Here is a 17,166-nt window from a genome sequence, read left to right as displayed (position 1 = left end):
GCTCCCAGTTCCCCCCATTCCCCCTCCCAGTGCTCCCAGTTCCCCCCATTCCCCCTCCCAGTGCTCCCAGTTCCCTCCCAGTGCTCCCAGTCCCCCCCCATCCCCCCTCCCAGTGCTCCCAGTTCCCCCCCCAGTGCTCCCAGTTCCCCCCCATCCCCCCCCACCCCCCTTCCCAGTGCTCCCAGTGCTCCCAGTGCTCCCAGTGCCCACCGCCCGCTGTCTCCCCAGTGCCCCCCCCGCCCCCCCCGGTGGTGCCCCCCCCCCCCCAGGAGGGCCCCCCCCACGCTCGGCCCCACCCCCACGGGCTGGTGCTGCTGGGGGGGCTCGGGGGGGCCCTGGCCCTGGGGGCCACCGCCTGGACCCTCTGGAAACGGCCCTGCAAGCAGGTACTGGGAGCACTGGGAGGGGCTGGGGGGGGGCTGGGGGGCACTGGGAGGGACTGGGGAGGGGAATGGGGGGGACTGGGAGGGACTGGGAGGGGGCTGGGGGGGGTAATGGGGGCACTGGGAGGGGCTGGGAGAGGTAATGGGGGCACTGGGGGGGGTACTGGGAGCACTGGGAGGGGGCTGGGGGCACTGGGAGGGGGAATGGGAGCACTGGGAGGGAACTGGGAGGGAACTGGGGGGGACTGGGAGGGACTGGGAGGGGGCTGGGGGGGGGAAGGGGGGCACTGGGAGGGACTGGGGGGAGGAATGGGGGCACTGGGGGGGACTGGGAGGGAACTGGGAGGCACTGGGAGGGGGAATGGGGGGTAATGGGGGTACTGGGAGGGAACTGGGATAACTGGGAGGGACTGGGAGGCACTGGGAGGGACTGGGAGGGGGAATGGGGGGGAATTGGGGACTAATGGGGGTACTGGGAGGGACTGGGGGGGGATAGGGGGGGTAATGGGGGTACTGGGAGGGACTGGGGGGGGATAGGGGGGGTAATGGGGGTACTGGGAGGGACTGGGGGGGACTGGGAGGGACTGGGAGGGGATGGGAGCCAAACTGGGAGGCACTGGGAGGGAACTGGGAGGGGGCTGGGGGCACTGGGAGGCACTGGGAGGGAACTGGGAGGGGGCTGGGGGAAGATGGGGGGGAACTGGGAGAGAACTGGGGGAACTGGGAGCACTGGGAGGGACTGGGAGTGGGCTGGGGGGGGTAATGGGGGCACTGGGAGGGACTGGGAGAGGTAATGGGGGCACTGGGAGCGACTGGGGGGTGCTGGGGGGGGGCTGGGGGGGGGAATGGGGGAGAATGGGGGCACTGGGAGCCAAACTGGGAGGCACTGGGAGGGGGCTGGGGGGGACTGGGAGGGGTAATGGGGGGGTAATGGGGGCACTGGGAGGGACTGGGAGCAACTGGGAGGGAACTGGGGGGACTGGGAGGGGGGACTGGGAGGGACTGGGACACCTGGGGGGGGCACTGGGGGGTTGGGGGGGGTACTGGGAAAAATGGGGGGGGGCCGAGGGGGCAGACTGGGGGCACTGGGGGGGGTTACTGGGAGCACTGGGGGGGGTTACTGGGAGCACTGGGCCATACTGGGAGCACTGGAGCTGGGCCCCCCCCCCCCCCGCAGACCACCGAGGAGGAGGACAGGAGCCGGGGGAAGGAGCAGGTGGGGGGGGGCAAATGGGGGGGGGCAAATGGGGGGGGGGGGGTAAAAAGGGGGGGGCAAATGGGGGGGTAAAAGGGGGGGGCAAAATTGGGGGGGGGCACCGGGGGGGTGAAAAGGGGGGGGGGCAAATTGGGGGGGGGCAAATGGGGGGGGTAAAAATGGGGGGGGTAAAATTGGGGGGGTAAAAAGGGGGGGGTAAAAATGGGGGGGGTAAAAAGGGGGGGGGTAAATTGGGGGGGTAAAAGGGGGGGGCAAAATTGGGGGGGGGCAAAATTTGGGGGGGCACCGGGGGGGTAAAAAGGGGGGGGGTAAAAATGGGGGGGGGGGGCAAAAAGGGGGGGGGGTAAAAATGGGGGGGGCAAATGGGGGGGGGGGCAAAATTTGGGGGGGCACCGGGGGGGTAAAAAGGGGGGGGGGTAAAAATGGGGGGGGGGCAAAATTTGGGGGGGGAGGATTTGGGGGGGGCAAATTGGGGGGGTCCCACGGGGGGGTAATTAAGGGAGGGTTAATTAACGGGGGGTTAATTAACGGGGGGCCCGGGGGGGTCAATATTTGGGGGGGGGGGGGGAGTTAATTAATGAATTCTGTTAATTGCTGGGCGCTAATTGGCCCCCCCCCCCCCCCACAGGGCAACGCCGACGCCGAGGACCTGGGAATTGGATGGGTGGGGGCGGTAATTGATGATTAATTAATTGATTAATTAATTGATTAATTAACGAGGCCGTGGTTATTTAATTAATTAATTAACGGGGTCGTGGTTAATTAATTAGCGGGGCTGTGGTTAATGAAGGAATGGGGCCATGATTAATTAATTAACGAGGCTGCGATTAATTAATTAATCAATGGGATCGTGATTAATTAATTAACGAGGCCGTAATTAATTAATTAACTGATTGGGTCGTGATTAATTATTTAGGGGGGCCGTGGTTAATTAATTAATGGGGGCGTTAAAAAGAGGGTCATTAGCGGGGGGACAATTAATGGGGGTAATTAATGAGGGGAGGCATTAAGAGGGGATTAATTAATTAAAAGGGGTGATTAGTGGGGTAATTAAGGAAGGGTTGATTAAAGGGGGCGTTAATCAGGGGTAATTAAGGAGGAGGTTAATTAAGGGGTGATTAATGGAGGGTGATTAAGGGAGGGCTAATTAAGAGGAGGTTAATTAAAGAGGGATAAAAATGGGGGGTAAATTAAAGGGGGGTTAATTAAGAGGGGTTAATCGATGGGGTTAATTAAAGGGGTTAATTAAGGGGGATCTGAATGGGGAGCCATTGATTAAAGGGGGGTTAATTAAAGGGGGGTTAATTAATGGGGGGTTAATTGATGGGGGGCGTTGATGGGGTTAATTAAGGTGGGGTAATTAGCGGGGGGTTAATTAATGGGGTCTTTAAGGGGGGTAATGGGGGGCTAATTAATGGGGGGGTTAATTAATGGGGGTTAATCAATGGGGGTCATCACGGGGGCTAATTAAGGGAATTCATTAAGGGGAGGGCTTATTAAGGGGCTAATTAATGAAGCTCATTAATTAACGGGGCTAATTAATGGGGCTAATTGACGGGGCTAATTAACGGGGGGCTCATTAGGCGGGTAATGAAGTGCAGGTTAATTAAGGGGGGATAATTAATGGAGCTCATTAAGGGGAAGCTCAATCATGGGGCTCATTAAGGGGCTCATTAAGGGTTAATTAACGACTCATTAAGGGTTAATTAAGGGGGCGTCGCGCAGTGATGACGTCACACCGCCGTGAAGCGAGGGAAAAGGGGCGGGGCGATGCGCCAGCCGTTCCCGCCCTCGCTTTTTATTGGTGGAGCCGAACGCCAGCCGTTCCCGCCCTCGCTTCCCATTGGTGGAGCCGAACGCCAGCCGTTCCCGCCCTCTCTTTTTATTGGTGGAGCCGGACGCCAGCCGTTCCCGCCCTCTCTTTTTATTGGTGGAGCCGAACGCCAGCCGTTCCCGCCCTCGCTTCCCATTGGCGGAGCCGGTCCTGTCAGCAGCACGCGGCCGGGCCCAGGTCCCGCAGCAGGAACATGGCGAGCAGCAGCAGGCACAGCTGGGGGCGAACGGATCGGTAAAGCGGCCCCAAAATGACCCAAAACCGACCCAAAATGGCCCCAAACTGACCCCAAATGACCCAAAACTGACCCCAAATGACCCAGAACTGACCCAAAAGCGACCCAAAACCACCCAAAACTGACCCAAAATGACCCAAACGGACCTAAAATGACCCCAAATGACCCAAAACTGACCCAAAACCACCCAAAACTGACCGAAAATGACCTAAAACCGACCCAAAATGACCCAAACGGACCTAAAATGACCCCAAACCGACCCCAAATGACCCAAAGTTCCTCCAAACCACCCCAAAGTGCACCAAAATGCACTGAAACTGCCCCCAAAGTGCCTTGAAATCACCCAAAGTGCCACAAAACTGCCCCAAACCGACCCAAAGTGCCCCAAAACTGCCCCTAAGTGCCCTAAAATGCCCCCAAACTGCCCCCAAAGCACCCCAAAGCTCCCTGAAGTGCCCCAAAATCGCCTCAAAATGCCCCAAAACTGCCCCCAAACCACCCCCAAACTGCTCCAAAGTGCCCCAAACCCACCCCAAATGCACCAAACTGTCCCAAACTGACCCCAAAGTGCCCCAAAATTGCCCCCAGACCACCCCAGTGCCTCAAAACATCCCAAAACTGCCCCAAAATGCCCCAAAACCACCCCAAAGTGCACCAAAACTGACCCAAAATGACCCCGAAGTGCCCCAAATCTGCCCTAAAGTGCCCCAAATCTGCCCCACACCAACCCCAAATGCCTTAAACTGACCCAAAACCACGCCAAGCGCCCTGAAACTGTTCCAAAAATGCCCCGAAATGCCCCCAAAGTCCTCAAATGCCCCCAAAGTGCCCCAAAATGCACAGAAACTTCACTAAAGTGCCTCAAACCAACCCCAAAGCGGCTCCAAACTGACCCAAAATGCCCCAAATTGACCCAAAGTGACCCAAATTGACCCAAAGTGCCTCGAATTGGCCCAGGGTGTCCCCAAACCCTCCAAGAGTGGCCCCAAAACTGACCTGAAGTGCCCCAAAACTGCTCCAAATCACCCCAAAATGCCCCAAACTGATCTTGTGCCCCCAAAGTGCCCCAAAACCAACTCAAAGTGACCCAAAACCACCCCAAATGCCCTGATTTCGCCCCAAATTGCCCCCAAACTGCCCCAAAATGACCCCAAAGTGCCCCAAGTGACCCCAAAGTATCCTAACCACCCCTGAACCACCCCAAAGTGTCCCAAAACCGCCTGAAAATGCCCCAAAACCGCCCCAAAACTGACCTAAAGTAACCCCAAACTGCCCCAAACGGCCCCAAACTGCCCCAAAATCTCCCCCAAACGCCCCTGAACCACCTCAAAGTGCCCCAAAACTGCCTGAAAATGCCCTGAACCTGCCCCAAAATGCCCCGAAATTGCCCCAAAACTGCTCCCCAAGGCCCCCATTGCCCCACAGTGCCCCATTGCCCCCAATTGCCCCCCCACCCCCCCAATTGCCCCCCCCAGCCCTCACCCCCAATTGCCCCCCCAACTGCCCCCCTCACCCCAAATCCCCCCCCAATTGCCCCCCCAGCCCCCCCCACTCCCCCAATTGCCCCTCAACCCCCCAATTACCCCCCTCACCCCCCCCCAATTGCCCCCCCAGCCCCCCAACTGCCCCAATCACCCCCAAATCCCCCCCAATTACCCCCCAACCCCCCAATTACCCCCCAACCCCCCAATTGCCCCCCAAATCTCCCCCAATTGCCCCCCCAACCCCCCAATTGCCCCCCAAATCTCCCCCAATTGCCCCCCAACCCCCCCAATTGCCCCCCCAATTGCCCCCCCCCTCCCCAATTGCCCCCCCCTCACCTGGAGCAGCCCCAGCCCCAGCCCCCCCCCCACGATGCCCACGAGGTTCTCGTTCAGCCAGCGCCCGGCGCCCTCCGCACAGCCCTGGGGGGGGGCACAAAATGGGGGGGGGGCACAAAATTGGGGGTGTCCCTCTGCCCACAGCCCTGCCCCACATTCCCCCCAGCCCCACATTTCTGCCCCCAGCCCCACATTTCTGCCCCCCAGCCCCATTTTTCTGCCCCCCAGCCCCACATCCCTGCCCCACATCCCCCCCAGCCCCATATCTCTGCCCCCCACGACCCCCCCAGCCCCACATTTCTGCCCCACATCCATCCAGCCCCAAATTTCTGCCCCCCCAGCCCCACATTTCTGCCCCACAACCCCCCCAGCCCCACATCCCTGCCCCACAACCCCCCAGCCCCAAATTTCTGCCCCCCCAGCCCCACATCCCTGCCCCACAACCCCCCAGCCCCAAATTTCTGCCACCCCAGCCCCACATTTCTGCCCCCCAAGCCCACATCCCTGCCCCACATCCCCCAAGCCCCACATTTCTGCCCCCCAACCCCTCCAGCCCCATATCTCTGCCCCCCACAACTCCCCAGCCCCACATTTCTGCCCCCCACAACTCCCCCAGCCCCATTTTTCTCCCCCCCCAGCCCCACATCCCTGCCCCACACCCCCCCCAGCCCCACATCCCTGCCCCACAACCCCCCCAGCCCCACATTTCTGCCCCCCCAAGCCCCACATCCCTGCCCCACATCCCCCCAGCCCCACATCCCTGCCCCACGCCCCCCCCAGCCCCACATTTCTGCCCCCCCCAGCCCCACATCCCTGCCCCACGCCCCCCCCAACCCCACATCCCCCCCCCCCCAGTACTCACCCTGGAGAAAAGCACCCCGGGGGCGGCCGTGGGGCAGCGGCCGTGGGGGGGCTCCGGGGGGGGCCCTCGGGTGCCGTTGGGCGCGGGGGGGGCCAGGCAGGAGCAGGCGACGGTGCCGGGGGGGGCCCCGGGGGTGTCCCAGTCCTGGGGGCCGCTCCAGCCACAGCAGCCGAGCTGTGGGGCAGGGGTGGGGGGCAGAAGTGTGGGGCTGGGGGCGGTGTGGGCAGGGATGTGGGGCTGGGGGGGGTGTGGGGCAGGGCTGGGGGGCAGAAGTGTGGGGTTGTGGGGCAGAGATGTGGGGCTGGGGAGTTGTGGGGCAGGGATGTGGGGCTGGGGGGTTATGGGGCAGAAGTGTGGGGCAGGGATGTGGGGCTGGAGGAGTTATAGGGCAGAAATGTGGGGCTGGGGGGGTCGTAGGGCAGAAGTGTGGGGCGGAGATGTGGGGCTGGGGGGTTGTGGGGCAGGGATGTGGGGCAGGAGGAGTTGTAGGGCAGAAGTGTGGGGCAGAAATGTGGGGCTGGGGGGTTGTAGGGCAGAAGTGTGGGGCTGGATGTGGGGCTGGGGGGTTATGGGGCAGGATATGGGGCAAAGGTGTGTGGCTGGGGGCTTGGGGGGCAGAAGTGTGGGGCTGGGGAGGGTGTGGGGCAGAAATGTAGGGTTGTGGGGCAGGGATGTGGGGCTGGGGAGATGTGGGGCAGAGAAATGGGGCAGAGATGTGGGGCTGGAGGAGTTATGGGGCAGAAATGGGGGTCTGGGGGGGTGTGGGGCAGAAATGTGGGGCAGAAATGTGGGGTGGGGGGTTGTAGGGCAGGGATATGGGGCAGAAATGTGGGGCTGGAGGAGTTATGGGGCAGAAATGGGGGGCAGGAAATGGGGGCTCAGGGGTTGTGGGGCAGGGCTGTGGGGCAGGGGGTTGTGGGGCGGGGGCCCCTCACCTGCTGCTGCAGCGCGTCCCCAGCTCTCGTGGGCGGCCCCCGGTGCCCCCCCCGCGGGGTAGGTGCCGATCAGCTCCCGCGCGTAGGCGGCCACGCGGCCGGACAGCTGGGGGGACAGCGCTGCCCCACGGCTCTGCCCCATAGCGCCGCCCCATAGCCCTGCCCCATAGCCCTGCCACCCCATAAAGCTGCCCCACAGCCTTGCCCCGTAGCGCTGCCCCATAGCGCCACCCCATAAAGCTGCCCCATGGCCCTGTCTCATAGCCCTGCCCCACGGCTCTGCCCCACAGCGCCACCCCATAAAGCTGCCCCACAGCCCTGCCCCATAGCGCCACCCCATAGCGCCACCCCATAAAGCTGCCCCATAGCGCTGCCCCATAGCAGCACCACCCCATAAAGCTGCCCCATGGCTCTGTCTCATAGCCCTGCCCCACGGCTCTGCCCCATAGCTCTGCCCCACAGCTCTGCCCCACAGCGCCGCCCCATAGCCCTGCCCCATGGCTCTGCCCCACAAAGCTGCCCCACAGCTCTGCACCATGCCCTGTCCCATAGCCCTGCCCCACAGCTCTGCCCCATAGCGCCAGGAGCACCCCACACCTGCCCCACACCTGCCCCACACCCCGCCCCACACCTGCCCCACACCTGCCCCCACACCCTGCCCCACACCGTGCCCCACTCACGGCCACGCGCTGGGTGTAGGCGATGACCCCGAGCGTGATCTGGGCCATGAGGAGCAGCAGCAGCAGCCGAAATACTGGGGGGGGGGCACAAGTGGGGGCGCCCCACAGCCACCTCCCTGCCCCATAGCCGGCCCCATAGCCCCTCCCCTGCCCCGCAGCCAGCATCCCTATGTCTCCCCATAGCATGCCCCAGCCCCATAACCAACCCCTGAGCATCACAACGACCCCCCCCAGCCCCACAAGTGCCCCCCCAGCCCCACAACCGCCCCCTCCCAGCCCCACAACCACCACCCCCCAGCCCCACAACTGCCCCTCCCGCCCCCACTCACCAGCCCCAGCAGCCCCAAAAGTGCCCCCCCAGCCCCATAACCACCCCCCCAGCCCCACAACCGACCCCCCTAACCCCATAAGTGCCCCCCCAGCCCCATAACCACCACCCCCCAGCCCCACAACTGCTCCCCCAGCCCCACAACAACCACCCCCCAACCCCCTAAATGCCCCCCCAGCCCCACATCACCCCCCCAGCCCCACAACAACCACCCCCCAGCCCCATAACTTCCCCCCCAGCCCCATAACTTCCCCCCCCAGCCCCATAAGTGCCCCCCCACCCCATAAGCGCCCCACTCACCATCCCCAGCAGCCCCCGCAGCCCCCGGAGGGCCCCCAGCCCCCCCAGGCCCCCCAGCAGGGCGCAGGCGGCCCCCAGCCCGCAGCAGACGACGGCCCCGAGACGCAGCCCCAGCAGGGGGGAGCCTGGGGGGGGGGGACAAGGGGGGGGTCAGCCCCACACCTATGGGGCTGGGGGGGGGCTGCCCCACATGTGTGGGGCCGGGGGGGACTGCCCCACATCTATGGGGCTGGGGGGGTCAGACCCACACCTATGGGGCACGGGGGGGCTGCCCCACACTTATGGGGCCGGGGGGGGCTGCCCCACATGTGTGGGGCGGGGGGGGTCTGCCCCACACTTATAGGGCAGGGGGGGTCAGCCCAACAGCTATGGGGCAGGGGGGTCAGCCCCACACTTATGGGGTGGGGGGGGCTGCCCCACACCTATGGGACAGGGGGGGTCAGCCCCACACCTATGGGGCTGGGGGGGGGCTGCCCCACGTGTGTGGGGCCAGGGGGGGCTGCCCCACAGCTATGGGGTGGGGGGGGTCACCTCCACACCTATAGGGCAGGGGGGATCAGCCCCACAGCTATGGGGCGGGATGGGGCTGCCCCACACTTATGGGGCGGGGGGGCTCACCCAGCGCAGCGGCGCAGCTGCGGCCATCCAGCAGCATCCAGAGGCTCAGCACCAGCAGGAGGCTGCCCAGAGCCTAAGGGGGGGGGGGGAACGGCCCCATAAGTGACCCCCCCCAGCCCCATAAGTGACCCCCCAGCCCCATAAGTGCACCCCCAACCCATAAAAATCTCCCCAGCCCCATAACAGTCCCCCACACCCCATAAGAGCCCCCCCGGCCCCATAAGTGCCCCCCCAACCCCATAACTTCCCCTCCCAGCCCCACATTTGCCCCCATAGGAGCCCCCCCAGCCCCATAACTGCACCCCCAGCCCCATATCCACCCCCCAGCCCCACAAGTGCCCCCCCAGCCCCATAACTTCCCCCCCTGCCCTACAAGAGTCACTCTAAGAGCCCCCAACCCCATAACTTCCCCCTGCAGCCCCACATTTGCCCCATAGGAGCCCCCCCAGCCCCATATCCACCCCCCAGCCCCACAAGTGCCCCCCAGCCCCATAACTACCCCCCCAGCCCTACAAGAGTCCCTATAGGAGGCCCCCCAGCCCCATAGGAGCCCCCCAGCCCCACAAGTGCCCACCCAGCCCCATAGGACCCCCCCCGGCCCCATAAGTGCCCCCCCAACCCCATAACTTCCCCCCTAGCCCCACAAGTGCCCTGATAGAAGCCCCCCAACCCCATAACTTCCCCCTCCAGCCCCACAACTGCCCCCATAGGAGCCCCCCCAGCCCCATAGGAGCCCCCCCAGCCCCATATCCACCCCCCAGCCCCACAAGTGCCCCCCCAGCCCCATAGGAGCCCCCCCCAGCCCCACAAGTGCCCCCCCCCACCCCACTCACGAGCAGCAGCAGGTTGAAGGCGCCCAGCAGGCCCCTGGCAGCGCGCAGCCACCCCCGGGGGCTCATCCCTGGGGCAGAATGGGGGGGGGTCAGCACCGGGACCCCCCCAAAAAGCCCCCCCAAACCCCAAAAAGCCCCCCCAAACCCCCCCAAACCCCAAAAAGCCCCCCCCAAACCCAAATTCCCCCCCCCGGTACCTGCGGTGTCGTTGCTGGGGCCAGGAAGCGCCGGGGAGACCCCCCCTAAAAAGCCCCCCCAAACCCCAAAAAGCCCCCCCAAACCCCCAACCCCCCCCCCAATCCCAAAAAGCCCCCCCAAACCCCAAAAAGCCCCCCCCAAACCCAAAATCCCCCCCCCAAACCCCAAAACCCCCCCTGGTACCTGCGGTGTCGCTGCTGGGGCCAGGAAGCACCGGGGGGGACCCCCCCAAAAAGCCCCCCCAAACCCCAAAAAGCCCCCCAAAACCCCCCCCCCCAACCCCAAAAAGCCCCCCCCAAACCCCAAACCCCCCCCCCGGTACCTGCGGTGCCGCTGCTGGGGCCAGGAAGCGCCGGGGGGACCCCCCCCAAAAAGCCCCCCCAAACCCCAAAAAGCGCCCCCCAACCCCAAAAATCCCCCCCCAAACCCAAAATCCCCCCCCCCAAACCCCAAAAATCCCCCCCCAAACCCCAAAAAGCCCCCCCCAAACCCAAAATCCACCCCAGTACCTGTGGTGTCGCTGCTGGGGCCAGGAAGCGCCGGGGGGGACCCCCCCCAAAAGCCCCCCCAAACCCCAAAAAGACCCCCAAAACCCCCCCCCAAACCCCAAAATGCCCCCCCAAACCCAAAATCCCCCCCCCCAAACCCCAAAACCCCCCCCGGTACCTGCGGTGCCGCTGCTGGGGCCAGGAAGCGCCGGGGGGGGGCCGGGACGGAAATGGGGTTGGGGTGGGGGGGGGAAGTGAACTGGGCTGAGCTGAGCTGCCCCCCCCCGGGGGATGCAATGGGGCCATGGGGGGGGTGGGGGGTGATGTGGGGCTGGGGGGGCACTGTGGGGTGTGGGGGGGGCGATATGGGGTCAGTATGGGGCTGGGGGGGGCTGATATGGGGGTGGGGGGGGGGTCAAAATGGGGCTGGGGGGGCTGAAATGGGGTCACTATGGGGCTGGGGGGGTGATATGGGGCTGGGGGGGGTCACTGTAGTGGGGGCTCACTATGGGGCTGGGAGGGTTGTGGGGGGGTCAATGTGGGGCTGGGGGTGATGTGGGGCTGCTATGGGGCACTGTGGGGCTGGGGGGGGGTCAGTGTGGGGCCGATGTGGGGCTGGGGGGGGGCTGCTATGGGGCTGGGGGCGGTGTGGGGCCGATGTGGGGCTCAGCCCCACACATCCCTGACCCATAAGTCCCCCCCCCGGCCCCATAAATCCCCCTGAGCCCCACACACCCCACAAGTCCCTGCCCCATAACTAAACGTGTACATAGACCCCAGCATAGAGATACCATAAAATATATAATCTACATAATTTATAGAATAAAATAATAACGATATAATGTAATATATCGCAGAATAATAGTGTATAATAATAAATATAATAAAGTAATAAAATAATAAAATAATAATATAATAATATAATAATAGGCCCTGCCCCACAACTCCCTGCCCCATAACTAAGCTATAGATATTCAGAATATAATATAATCTCTATATATCTATAATAATCTCTATTAATCTAATAATAATCTATATTAAACCAATAATAATTATATATAAACTAATAATAATCTATAATCTAATAATAATCTATAATATATAGAATAATATGATATAATATATTGTGTAATAACGCTGTATAATAAGATAATAACAGCCCCTGCCTCACAAATCCCTGCCCCCTAACTAAACTATACATAATATATATATAAAATACATAAAATATAATCTATATAATATCTAGAATAACATAATAATGATATATTGCGTAATAATAGTGTATAATAATATAATAACAGGCCCTGCCCCACAGATCGCTGCCCCATAACACCATATACACATGTAACTAAAATAATATAATATAATATTATAACATAATATAATAAAATATTGTGTAATGGCGTATAATAATGTAATTATAATAGAATATAATAAAAACGTAATGTAATAAATCCACACCGCAGTGCCAGGCCCAGCCCCGCACCTCCCCCCCTCCCCCCTCCCCCCTCGCCTTTCCCTGCCCCACCCCCAGTCCCCGTGGCGGCCGCTTCCGTTTCCTGCGCCGGCCGCAGGCGGGCCCCAAACCCGCCCGATTTCGCCCCAAAACGGGGCCGGAAAAAGCACAAAAAGGGGAAGGGGAAGCGGGGGGGGGGGGCACAAGATGGCGGCCGGCCTCCGTGAGGCGCCGCACGCCCCGCCCCCCCGGCAGAGCGGGAACGGTTCCCATTGGAGGAGAGCGCGAAGCGCCGCGCGCCGATTGGCTGCGCTGCCTGAGGAGGGAGGGCAGCCCATTGGCTGCGGGCGGGCGGAGGGGCGGGGCGCTCCTCGTGTGTTGCCATGGGAACGGGGCTGGGGCGTGGCGTTCCCTGGAACGGAAGGGGGCGGGGCCGCGGCGCGCGTTGCCATGGGGACGGCTGCGCCAATAGGAACCCGAGACTCGCCCCGGGGAGTGGCCGTTACCATGGGGACGGAGCGAGGGGGCGTGACTCCGCCTAGCAGGGTTGCCATGGTGACCGAGCAGCCAATGAGAGCCCGGGCTGGGCGTGGCGCTCTTAACGACGGCTCCGTTACCACGGCGACGAGCCGACAGGGGGCGTGGCGCTGCCCGCGGGCGAAGGGGCGTGGCCTCGCGGCGCGCGTTGCCATGGGAACAGCCCCACCCAGTGCACCCCCCGTCACGTGACCAGGGCGCGGCTTCCCCCCCGGCCCGTCCTCGTCACGTGACGCCGGCGCCGGGTCACGTGGGGCGGGCGCGATGGCGGCGGCGGCGGCCGAGCCTCAGCGGGGCGGCGGCGGCGGCGGGGGGGGGGGGGAGGGGCCGGAACCCCCCCCGGGGGGGGGCGGTGAGAGGGGGCGGGGCCTGGGAGGGGGCGGGGCCGGGGCGAGGGGGGCTGGGGGGGGGCCGAGGGGGGGTTGGGTGGGGGTGGGGGGGGAATGGGGGGGGTAAAGGGGGGGTGGGGGGGGGAATGGGGTCATGGGGGGGTCACGAGGGGTCATGGGGGGGTCAAGGGGGGGTTATGGGGGGGGAGGGGTCATGGGGGGGGCCTGGGGGGGGCTATGGGGACGGGGGGGGTTAGGGGGGGGCTATAGGGGAAAGGGGGGGGCATGGGGGGGTCACAGGGGGGTAAAGGGGAGGGGGAGGGGCCGGAGGGGGCTTGGGGGGGGTCTTTTGGGAATGGGGGGGGGTCATGGGGGGGTTATGGGGACGGGGGGGGCCCTGGGGGGGGTTATGGGGGGGTCTTATGGGAAGGGGGGGGCCCTGGGGGGGCTATGGGGGAAGGGGGGGCCTGGGGAGGGGTCACGGGAGGGTTATGGGGAGGGGGAGGGGCCTGAGGGGGTCCTGGGGGGGGCTGGGGGGGGTTATGGGGACGGGGGGGGCCTGGGGGGGGCCTGGGGGGGGTCCTTTGGGAATGGGGGGGGGTCTGTGGGGAGGGGGGGGTCATTGGGGGGGGCTCCTGAGAGAATGGGGGGGCTTTGGGGAAAGGGGGGGGGGGCTGTAAAAAAAGGGGGGGGGTCCTGGGGGGATATGGGGGGGTCTTGGGGTTGGGGGGTGACCCCAGAACCTGTGGGGGGGTCCCAACCCCCTGCGCCCCCCCATGTGCCCCCCCCCCCCCCTTTGTGCCCCCCCCCCAGGCCCCTCCTCGGAGCAGATCATGGCCACGGGCACGCTGCTGCTGCAGGGGTGAGTTTTTTATTGGGGGGGGGATATTTTTTTTTGGGGGGGGGGGGCTTTTGGGGTGCCCCCCCCCTTAAATTTGTCCCCCCCCAGCTTCATCCAGGAGCGCCTGGAGCGCTGCGGGGACCCCCAGGCCGTGGCTCGGGGCCGGGAGGAGCTGGGGGGGCCCCCGGGGGCTGCCCCCCCCCCCCCCCGAAACCAAACGGCTCAGCGAGTGCCTGCGGCGCATCGGGGACGAGCTGGACAGCAACGCCGAGCTGCAGCGGTACGGGGGGGTAATTAGCTAATTAAGGCGTTAATTAGTTAATTGGGGGGGTAATTAGCTAGTTGGGGGGGTGATTATATATGGGGGGGGGTCCTGAGTGCTGTGAGACCCCCCCCAAAGTAACCAGGCTGGACAGCAACGCCGAGCTGCAGCGGTACGGGGGGGTAATTAGCTAATTAGGGGGGTAATTAGTTAATTAGGGGGTCAATGAGGCAGTTGGGGGGGTGTTTATATGTGGGGGGGGGTCCTGAGTGCTCTGAGACCCCCCCAACATAACCAGGCTGGACAGCAATGCCGAGCTGCAGCGGTACGGGGGGGTAATTAGCTAATTAGGGGGGTAATTAGTTAATTGGGGGGGTAATTAGTTAATTAGGGGGCTTAATTACTCAGTTGGGGGGTCCTGAGTGCTGTGAGACCCCCCCCAAAGTAACCAGGCTGGACAGCAACACCGAGCTGCAGCGGTACGGGGGGGTAATTAGTTAATTAGGGGGTTAATTAATTAATTAGGGGGTCAATGAGTCAGTTGGGGGGGTGTTTATATGTGGGGGGGGTCCTAAGTGCCCTGCTCCCCCCCCAGCATAGCCATGCTGGACAGCAACGCCGAGCTGCAGCGGTACGGGGGGGTAATTAGCTAATTAGGGGGGTAATTAGTTAATTAGGGCGTTAATTAGTTAATTAGGGGGCTTAATTACTCAGTTGGGGGTCCTGAGTGCTGTGAGACCCCCCCCAAAGTAACCAGGCTGGACAGCAACGCCGAGCTGCAGCGGTACGGGGGGGTAATTAGCTAATTAGGGGGTAATTAGTTAATTGGGGGGGTAATTAGTTAATTAGGGGGCTTAATTACTCAGTTGGGGGGTCCTGAGTGCTCTGAGACCCCCCCCAAAGTAACCAGGCTGGACAGCAACGCCGAGCTGCAGCGGTACGGGGGGGGTAATTAGCTAATTAAGGCGTTAATTAGTTAATTAGGGGGGTTATTAGTCAGTTGGGGGGGTCCTGAGTGCTGTCCCCCCCCCCAAAACGTGATGGAGCTGGACAGCAACGCCGAGCTGTAGTGGTATGGGGGGGTTAATTAGTTAATTAGGGGGGTAATTAGTTAATTAGGGGGTTAATTAATTAATTAGGGGGTCAATGAGTCAGTTGGGGGGGTGTTTATATAGGCAGGGGGGTCCTAAGTGCCCTGCTCCCCCCCCCAGCATATCCAGGCTGGGCAGCAACGTCAAGCTGTAGTGGTATGGGGGGGTTAATTAGCTAGTTAGGGCGTTAATTAATTAATTAAGGGGTAATTAGTTAGCTTGGGGGGTATTTGTATGGGGGGGGGGGGTCCTGAGTGCTGTGAGACCCCCCCCAAAGTAACCAGGCTGGACAGCAATGCCGAGCTGTAGTGGTACAGGGGGGGTTAATTAGCTAATTAGGGCGTTAATTAATTAATTAGGGGGGTAATTAGTTAGCTTGGGGGGTGTTTATATAGGGGGGGGGGTCCTGAGTGCTCTGAGACCCCCCCAAAGTAACCAGGCTTGACAGCAACGCCGAGCTGTAGTGGTACGGGGGGGGGTAATTAGTTAATTAGGGGGGTAATTAATTAATTAGGGGGGTAATTAGTCAGTTGGGGGGGTGTTTATATGGGGGGGGGGTCCTAAGTGCTCTGAGACCCCCCCAGTGTGATGGGGGTGGGCAGCAACGCCAAGCTGTAGGGGTATGGGGTGGGTAATTAGTTAATTAGGGGGTTAATTAGTTAATTAGGGAGCTTAATTAGTTAATTAGGGGGTCAATTAGTCAGTTGTGGGGGGTGTTTATATAGGGAGGGGGGGATACTTAGTGCTGTGCCCCCCCCCAATGTGATGGAGCTGGGCAGCAACCCTGAACCTCAGTGATGTGGGGGGTGGTTATTTAATTAGGGGGCTTAATTAACACTAAGGGTGGCTTAATTAACTCGAGGGGGGGGTTAATTAATTAATTGGGGGATGCTATTTATTTGGGGGGGGGTCCTGAGCTCCGTGCCACCCCCCCCAGTGTGATGGAGCTGGGCACAATGCAGAGCCGCAGTGGTTTGGGGGTGCTTATTTAATTAGGAGGGCTTAATTAACCCTAAAGAGGGCTTAATTAACTCGAGGGGGGGGTTAATTAATTAATTAGGGGGGGCTTATTGATTTGGGGGGGGGGTCCTGAGCTCCGTGCCCCCCCCCAGCATGAAGGAGCTGGGCAGCAACCCTGAACCTCAGTGATGTGGGGGGTGGTTATTTAATTAGGGCTGCTTAATTAACACTAAGGGTGGCTTAATTAACTCGAGGGGGGTTAATTAATTAATTGGGGGGGGCTTATTTATTTTGGGGGGGGGTCCTGAGCTCCGTGCCCCCCCCAACACGAAGGAGCTGGGCAGAACCTGAGCGCTCATTTCATTTGGGGGCGCCTTAATTCCCCCCGGGAGGGGGCTAATTACCCCGGGGGGGGGCTAATTAACTCGGGGGGGTGCTAATTAACCCTTGGGGGGGCTAATTACCCCCGTGCCCCCCCCCAGCATGATCGAGCAGGTGGGCTGCGACGCCCCCCGCGAGGTTTTTTTCCGGGTGGCCGCCGAGATGTTCGCCGACGGCGCCTTCAACTGGGGCCGCGTCGTCGCCCTCTTCTACTTCGCCTGCCGCCTCGCCATCAAGGTGACCCCCCCGAGACCCCCCCCCAAAAATTTGGGACCCCCCCCCGGGACCCCCCTGCATCGTCACAACCCGGGACCCCCCCGTTTTGCCCCCTCCCAGCCCCGTTTCCTTCCCATTTTGGGGTTTTGGGGTCGCATCCCCTACCCAAATCCTCCATTTTTTTGCCCCCCCCACTAATATTTAGGACCCCCCCCCCAAAATATTTAGCCCCCCCAATATTTAGGACCCCCCCCAAAATTTTCTGCCCCCCCCAGTACATTTCTCCCCCCCCATTTATATTTAGGACCCCCCAACACATCCCCCCCCCCCCACTATCCTGCCGCCTCGCCATCAAGGTGACCC

At 62.3% G+C, this 17,166-nt stretch overlaps 2 protein-coding genes and 1 long non-coding RNA gene across 3 annotated transcripts; 2 read left to right on the top strand and 1 right to left on the bottom strand.

The window, feature by feature from the left end:
• The first annotated feature begins 233 nt into the window (after positions 1-233).
• Positions 234-2,384, top strand: LOC311429547. Its single transcript, XR_014688283.1, has 3 exons — positions 234-386; positions 1,561-1,599; positions 2,228-2,384. It is a non-coding gene; the product is annotated as an uncharacterized lncRNA (long non-coding RNA).
• Positions 2,385-3,507: 1,123 nt separating this feature from the next.
• On the bottom strand, positions 3,508-10,946 carry LOC311429549 (uncharacterized protein). Its single transcript, XM_084540636.1, has 7 exons — positions 10,909-10,946; positions 10,045-10,112; positions 9,212-9,284; positions 8,594-8,718; positions 6,351-6,524; positions 5,489-5,572; positions 3,508-3,649 (listed from the first exon to the last, which is right to left on the bottom strand). The coding sequence occupies exons 2-7, from the start codon at positions 10,108-10,110 to the stop codon at positions 3,587-3,589; spliced, it is 585 nt and encodes a 194-aa protein (XP_084396762.1). The 5' UTR covers positions 10,111-10,112; positions 10,909-10,946; the 3' UTR covers positions 3,508-3,586.
• A 149-nt stretch (positions 10,947-11,095) lies between these two features.
• On the top strand, positions 11,096-16,824 carry LOC311429548 (uncharacterized protein; the record flags this gene model as incomplete). Its single annotated transcript, XM_084540635.1, has 6 exons — positions 11,096-11,100; positions 12,265-12,409; positions 12,920-13,075; positions 13,866-13,914; positions 14,002-14,173; positions 16,689-16,824. Coding segments are annotated over 6 exons (663 nt in total), but the record flags the coding sequence as incomplete, so codon positions are not given.
• Positions 16,825-17,166: the final 342 nt, after the last annotated feature.

Source organism: Aythya ferina, assembly GCF_964211825.1.
Source record: "Aythya ferina genome assembly, contig: HAP1_SCAFFOLD_1347, whole genome shotgun sequence".
Lineage (NCBI taxonomy): Eukaryota > Metazoa > Chordata > Aves > Anseriformes > Anatidae > Aythya > Aythya ferina.
The sequence above is the reverse complement of the archived record's forward strand: the minus strand, read 5'-3'. Positions and strand labels throughout refer to the sequence as shown.

Coding starts and splice junctions, on each gene's coding strand:
- LOC311429549 (XM_084540636.1), bottom strand. CDS start 10,110: ATGAGCCCCCGGGGGTGGCTGCGCGCTGCCAGGGGCCTGCTGGGCGCC. Junction 5,573..6,350: donor CCGGGGTGCTTTTCTCCAGG/GTGAGTACTGGG, acceptor GCCCCCCCCCAG/GGCTGTGCGGAGGGCGCCGG. Junction 3,650..5,488: donor TGGGGCTGGGGCTGCTCCAG/GTGAGGGGGGGG, acceptor GTTCGCCCCCAG/CTGTGCCTGCTGCTGCTCGC.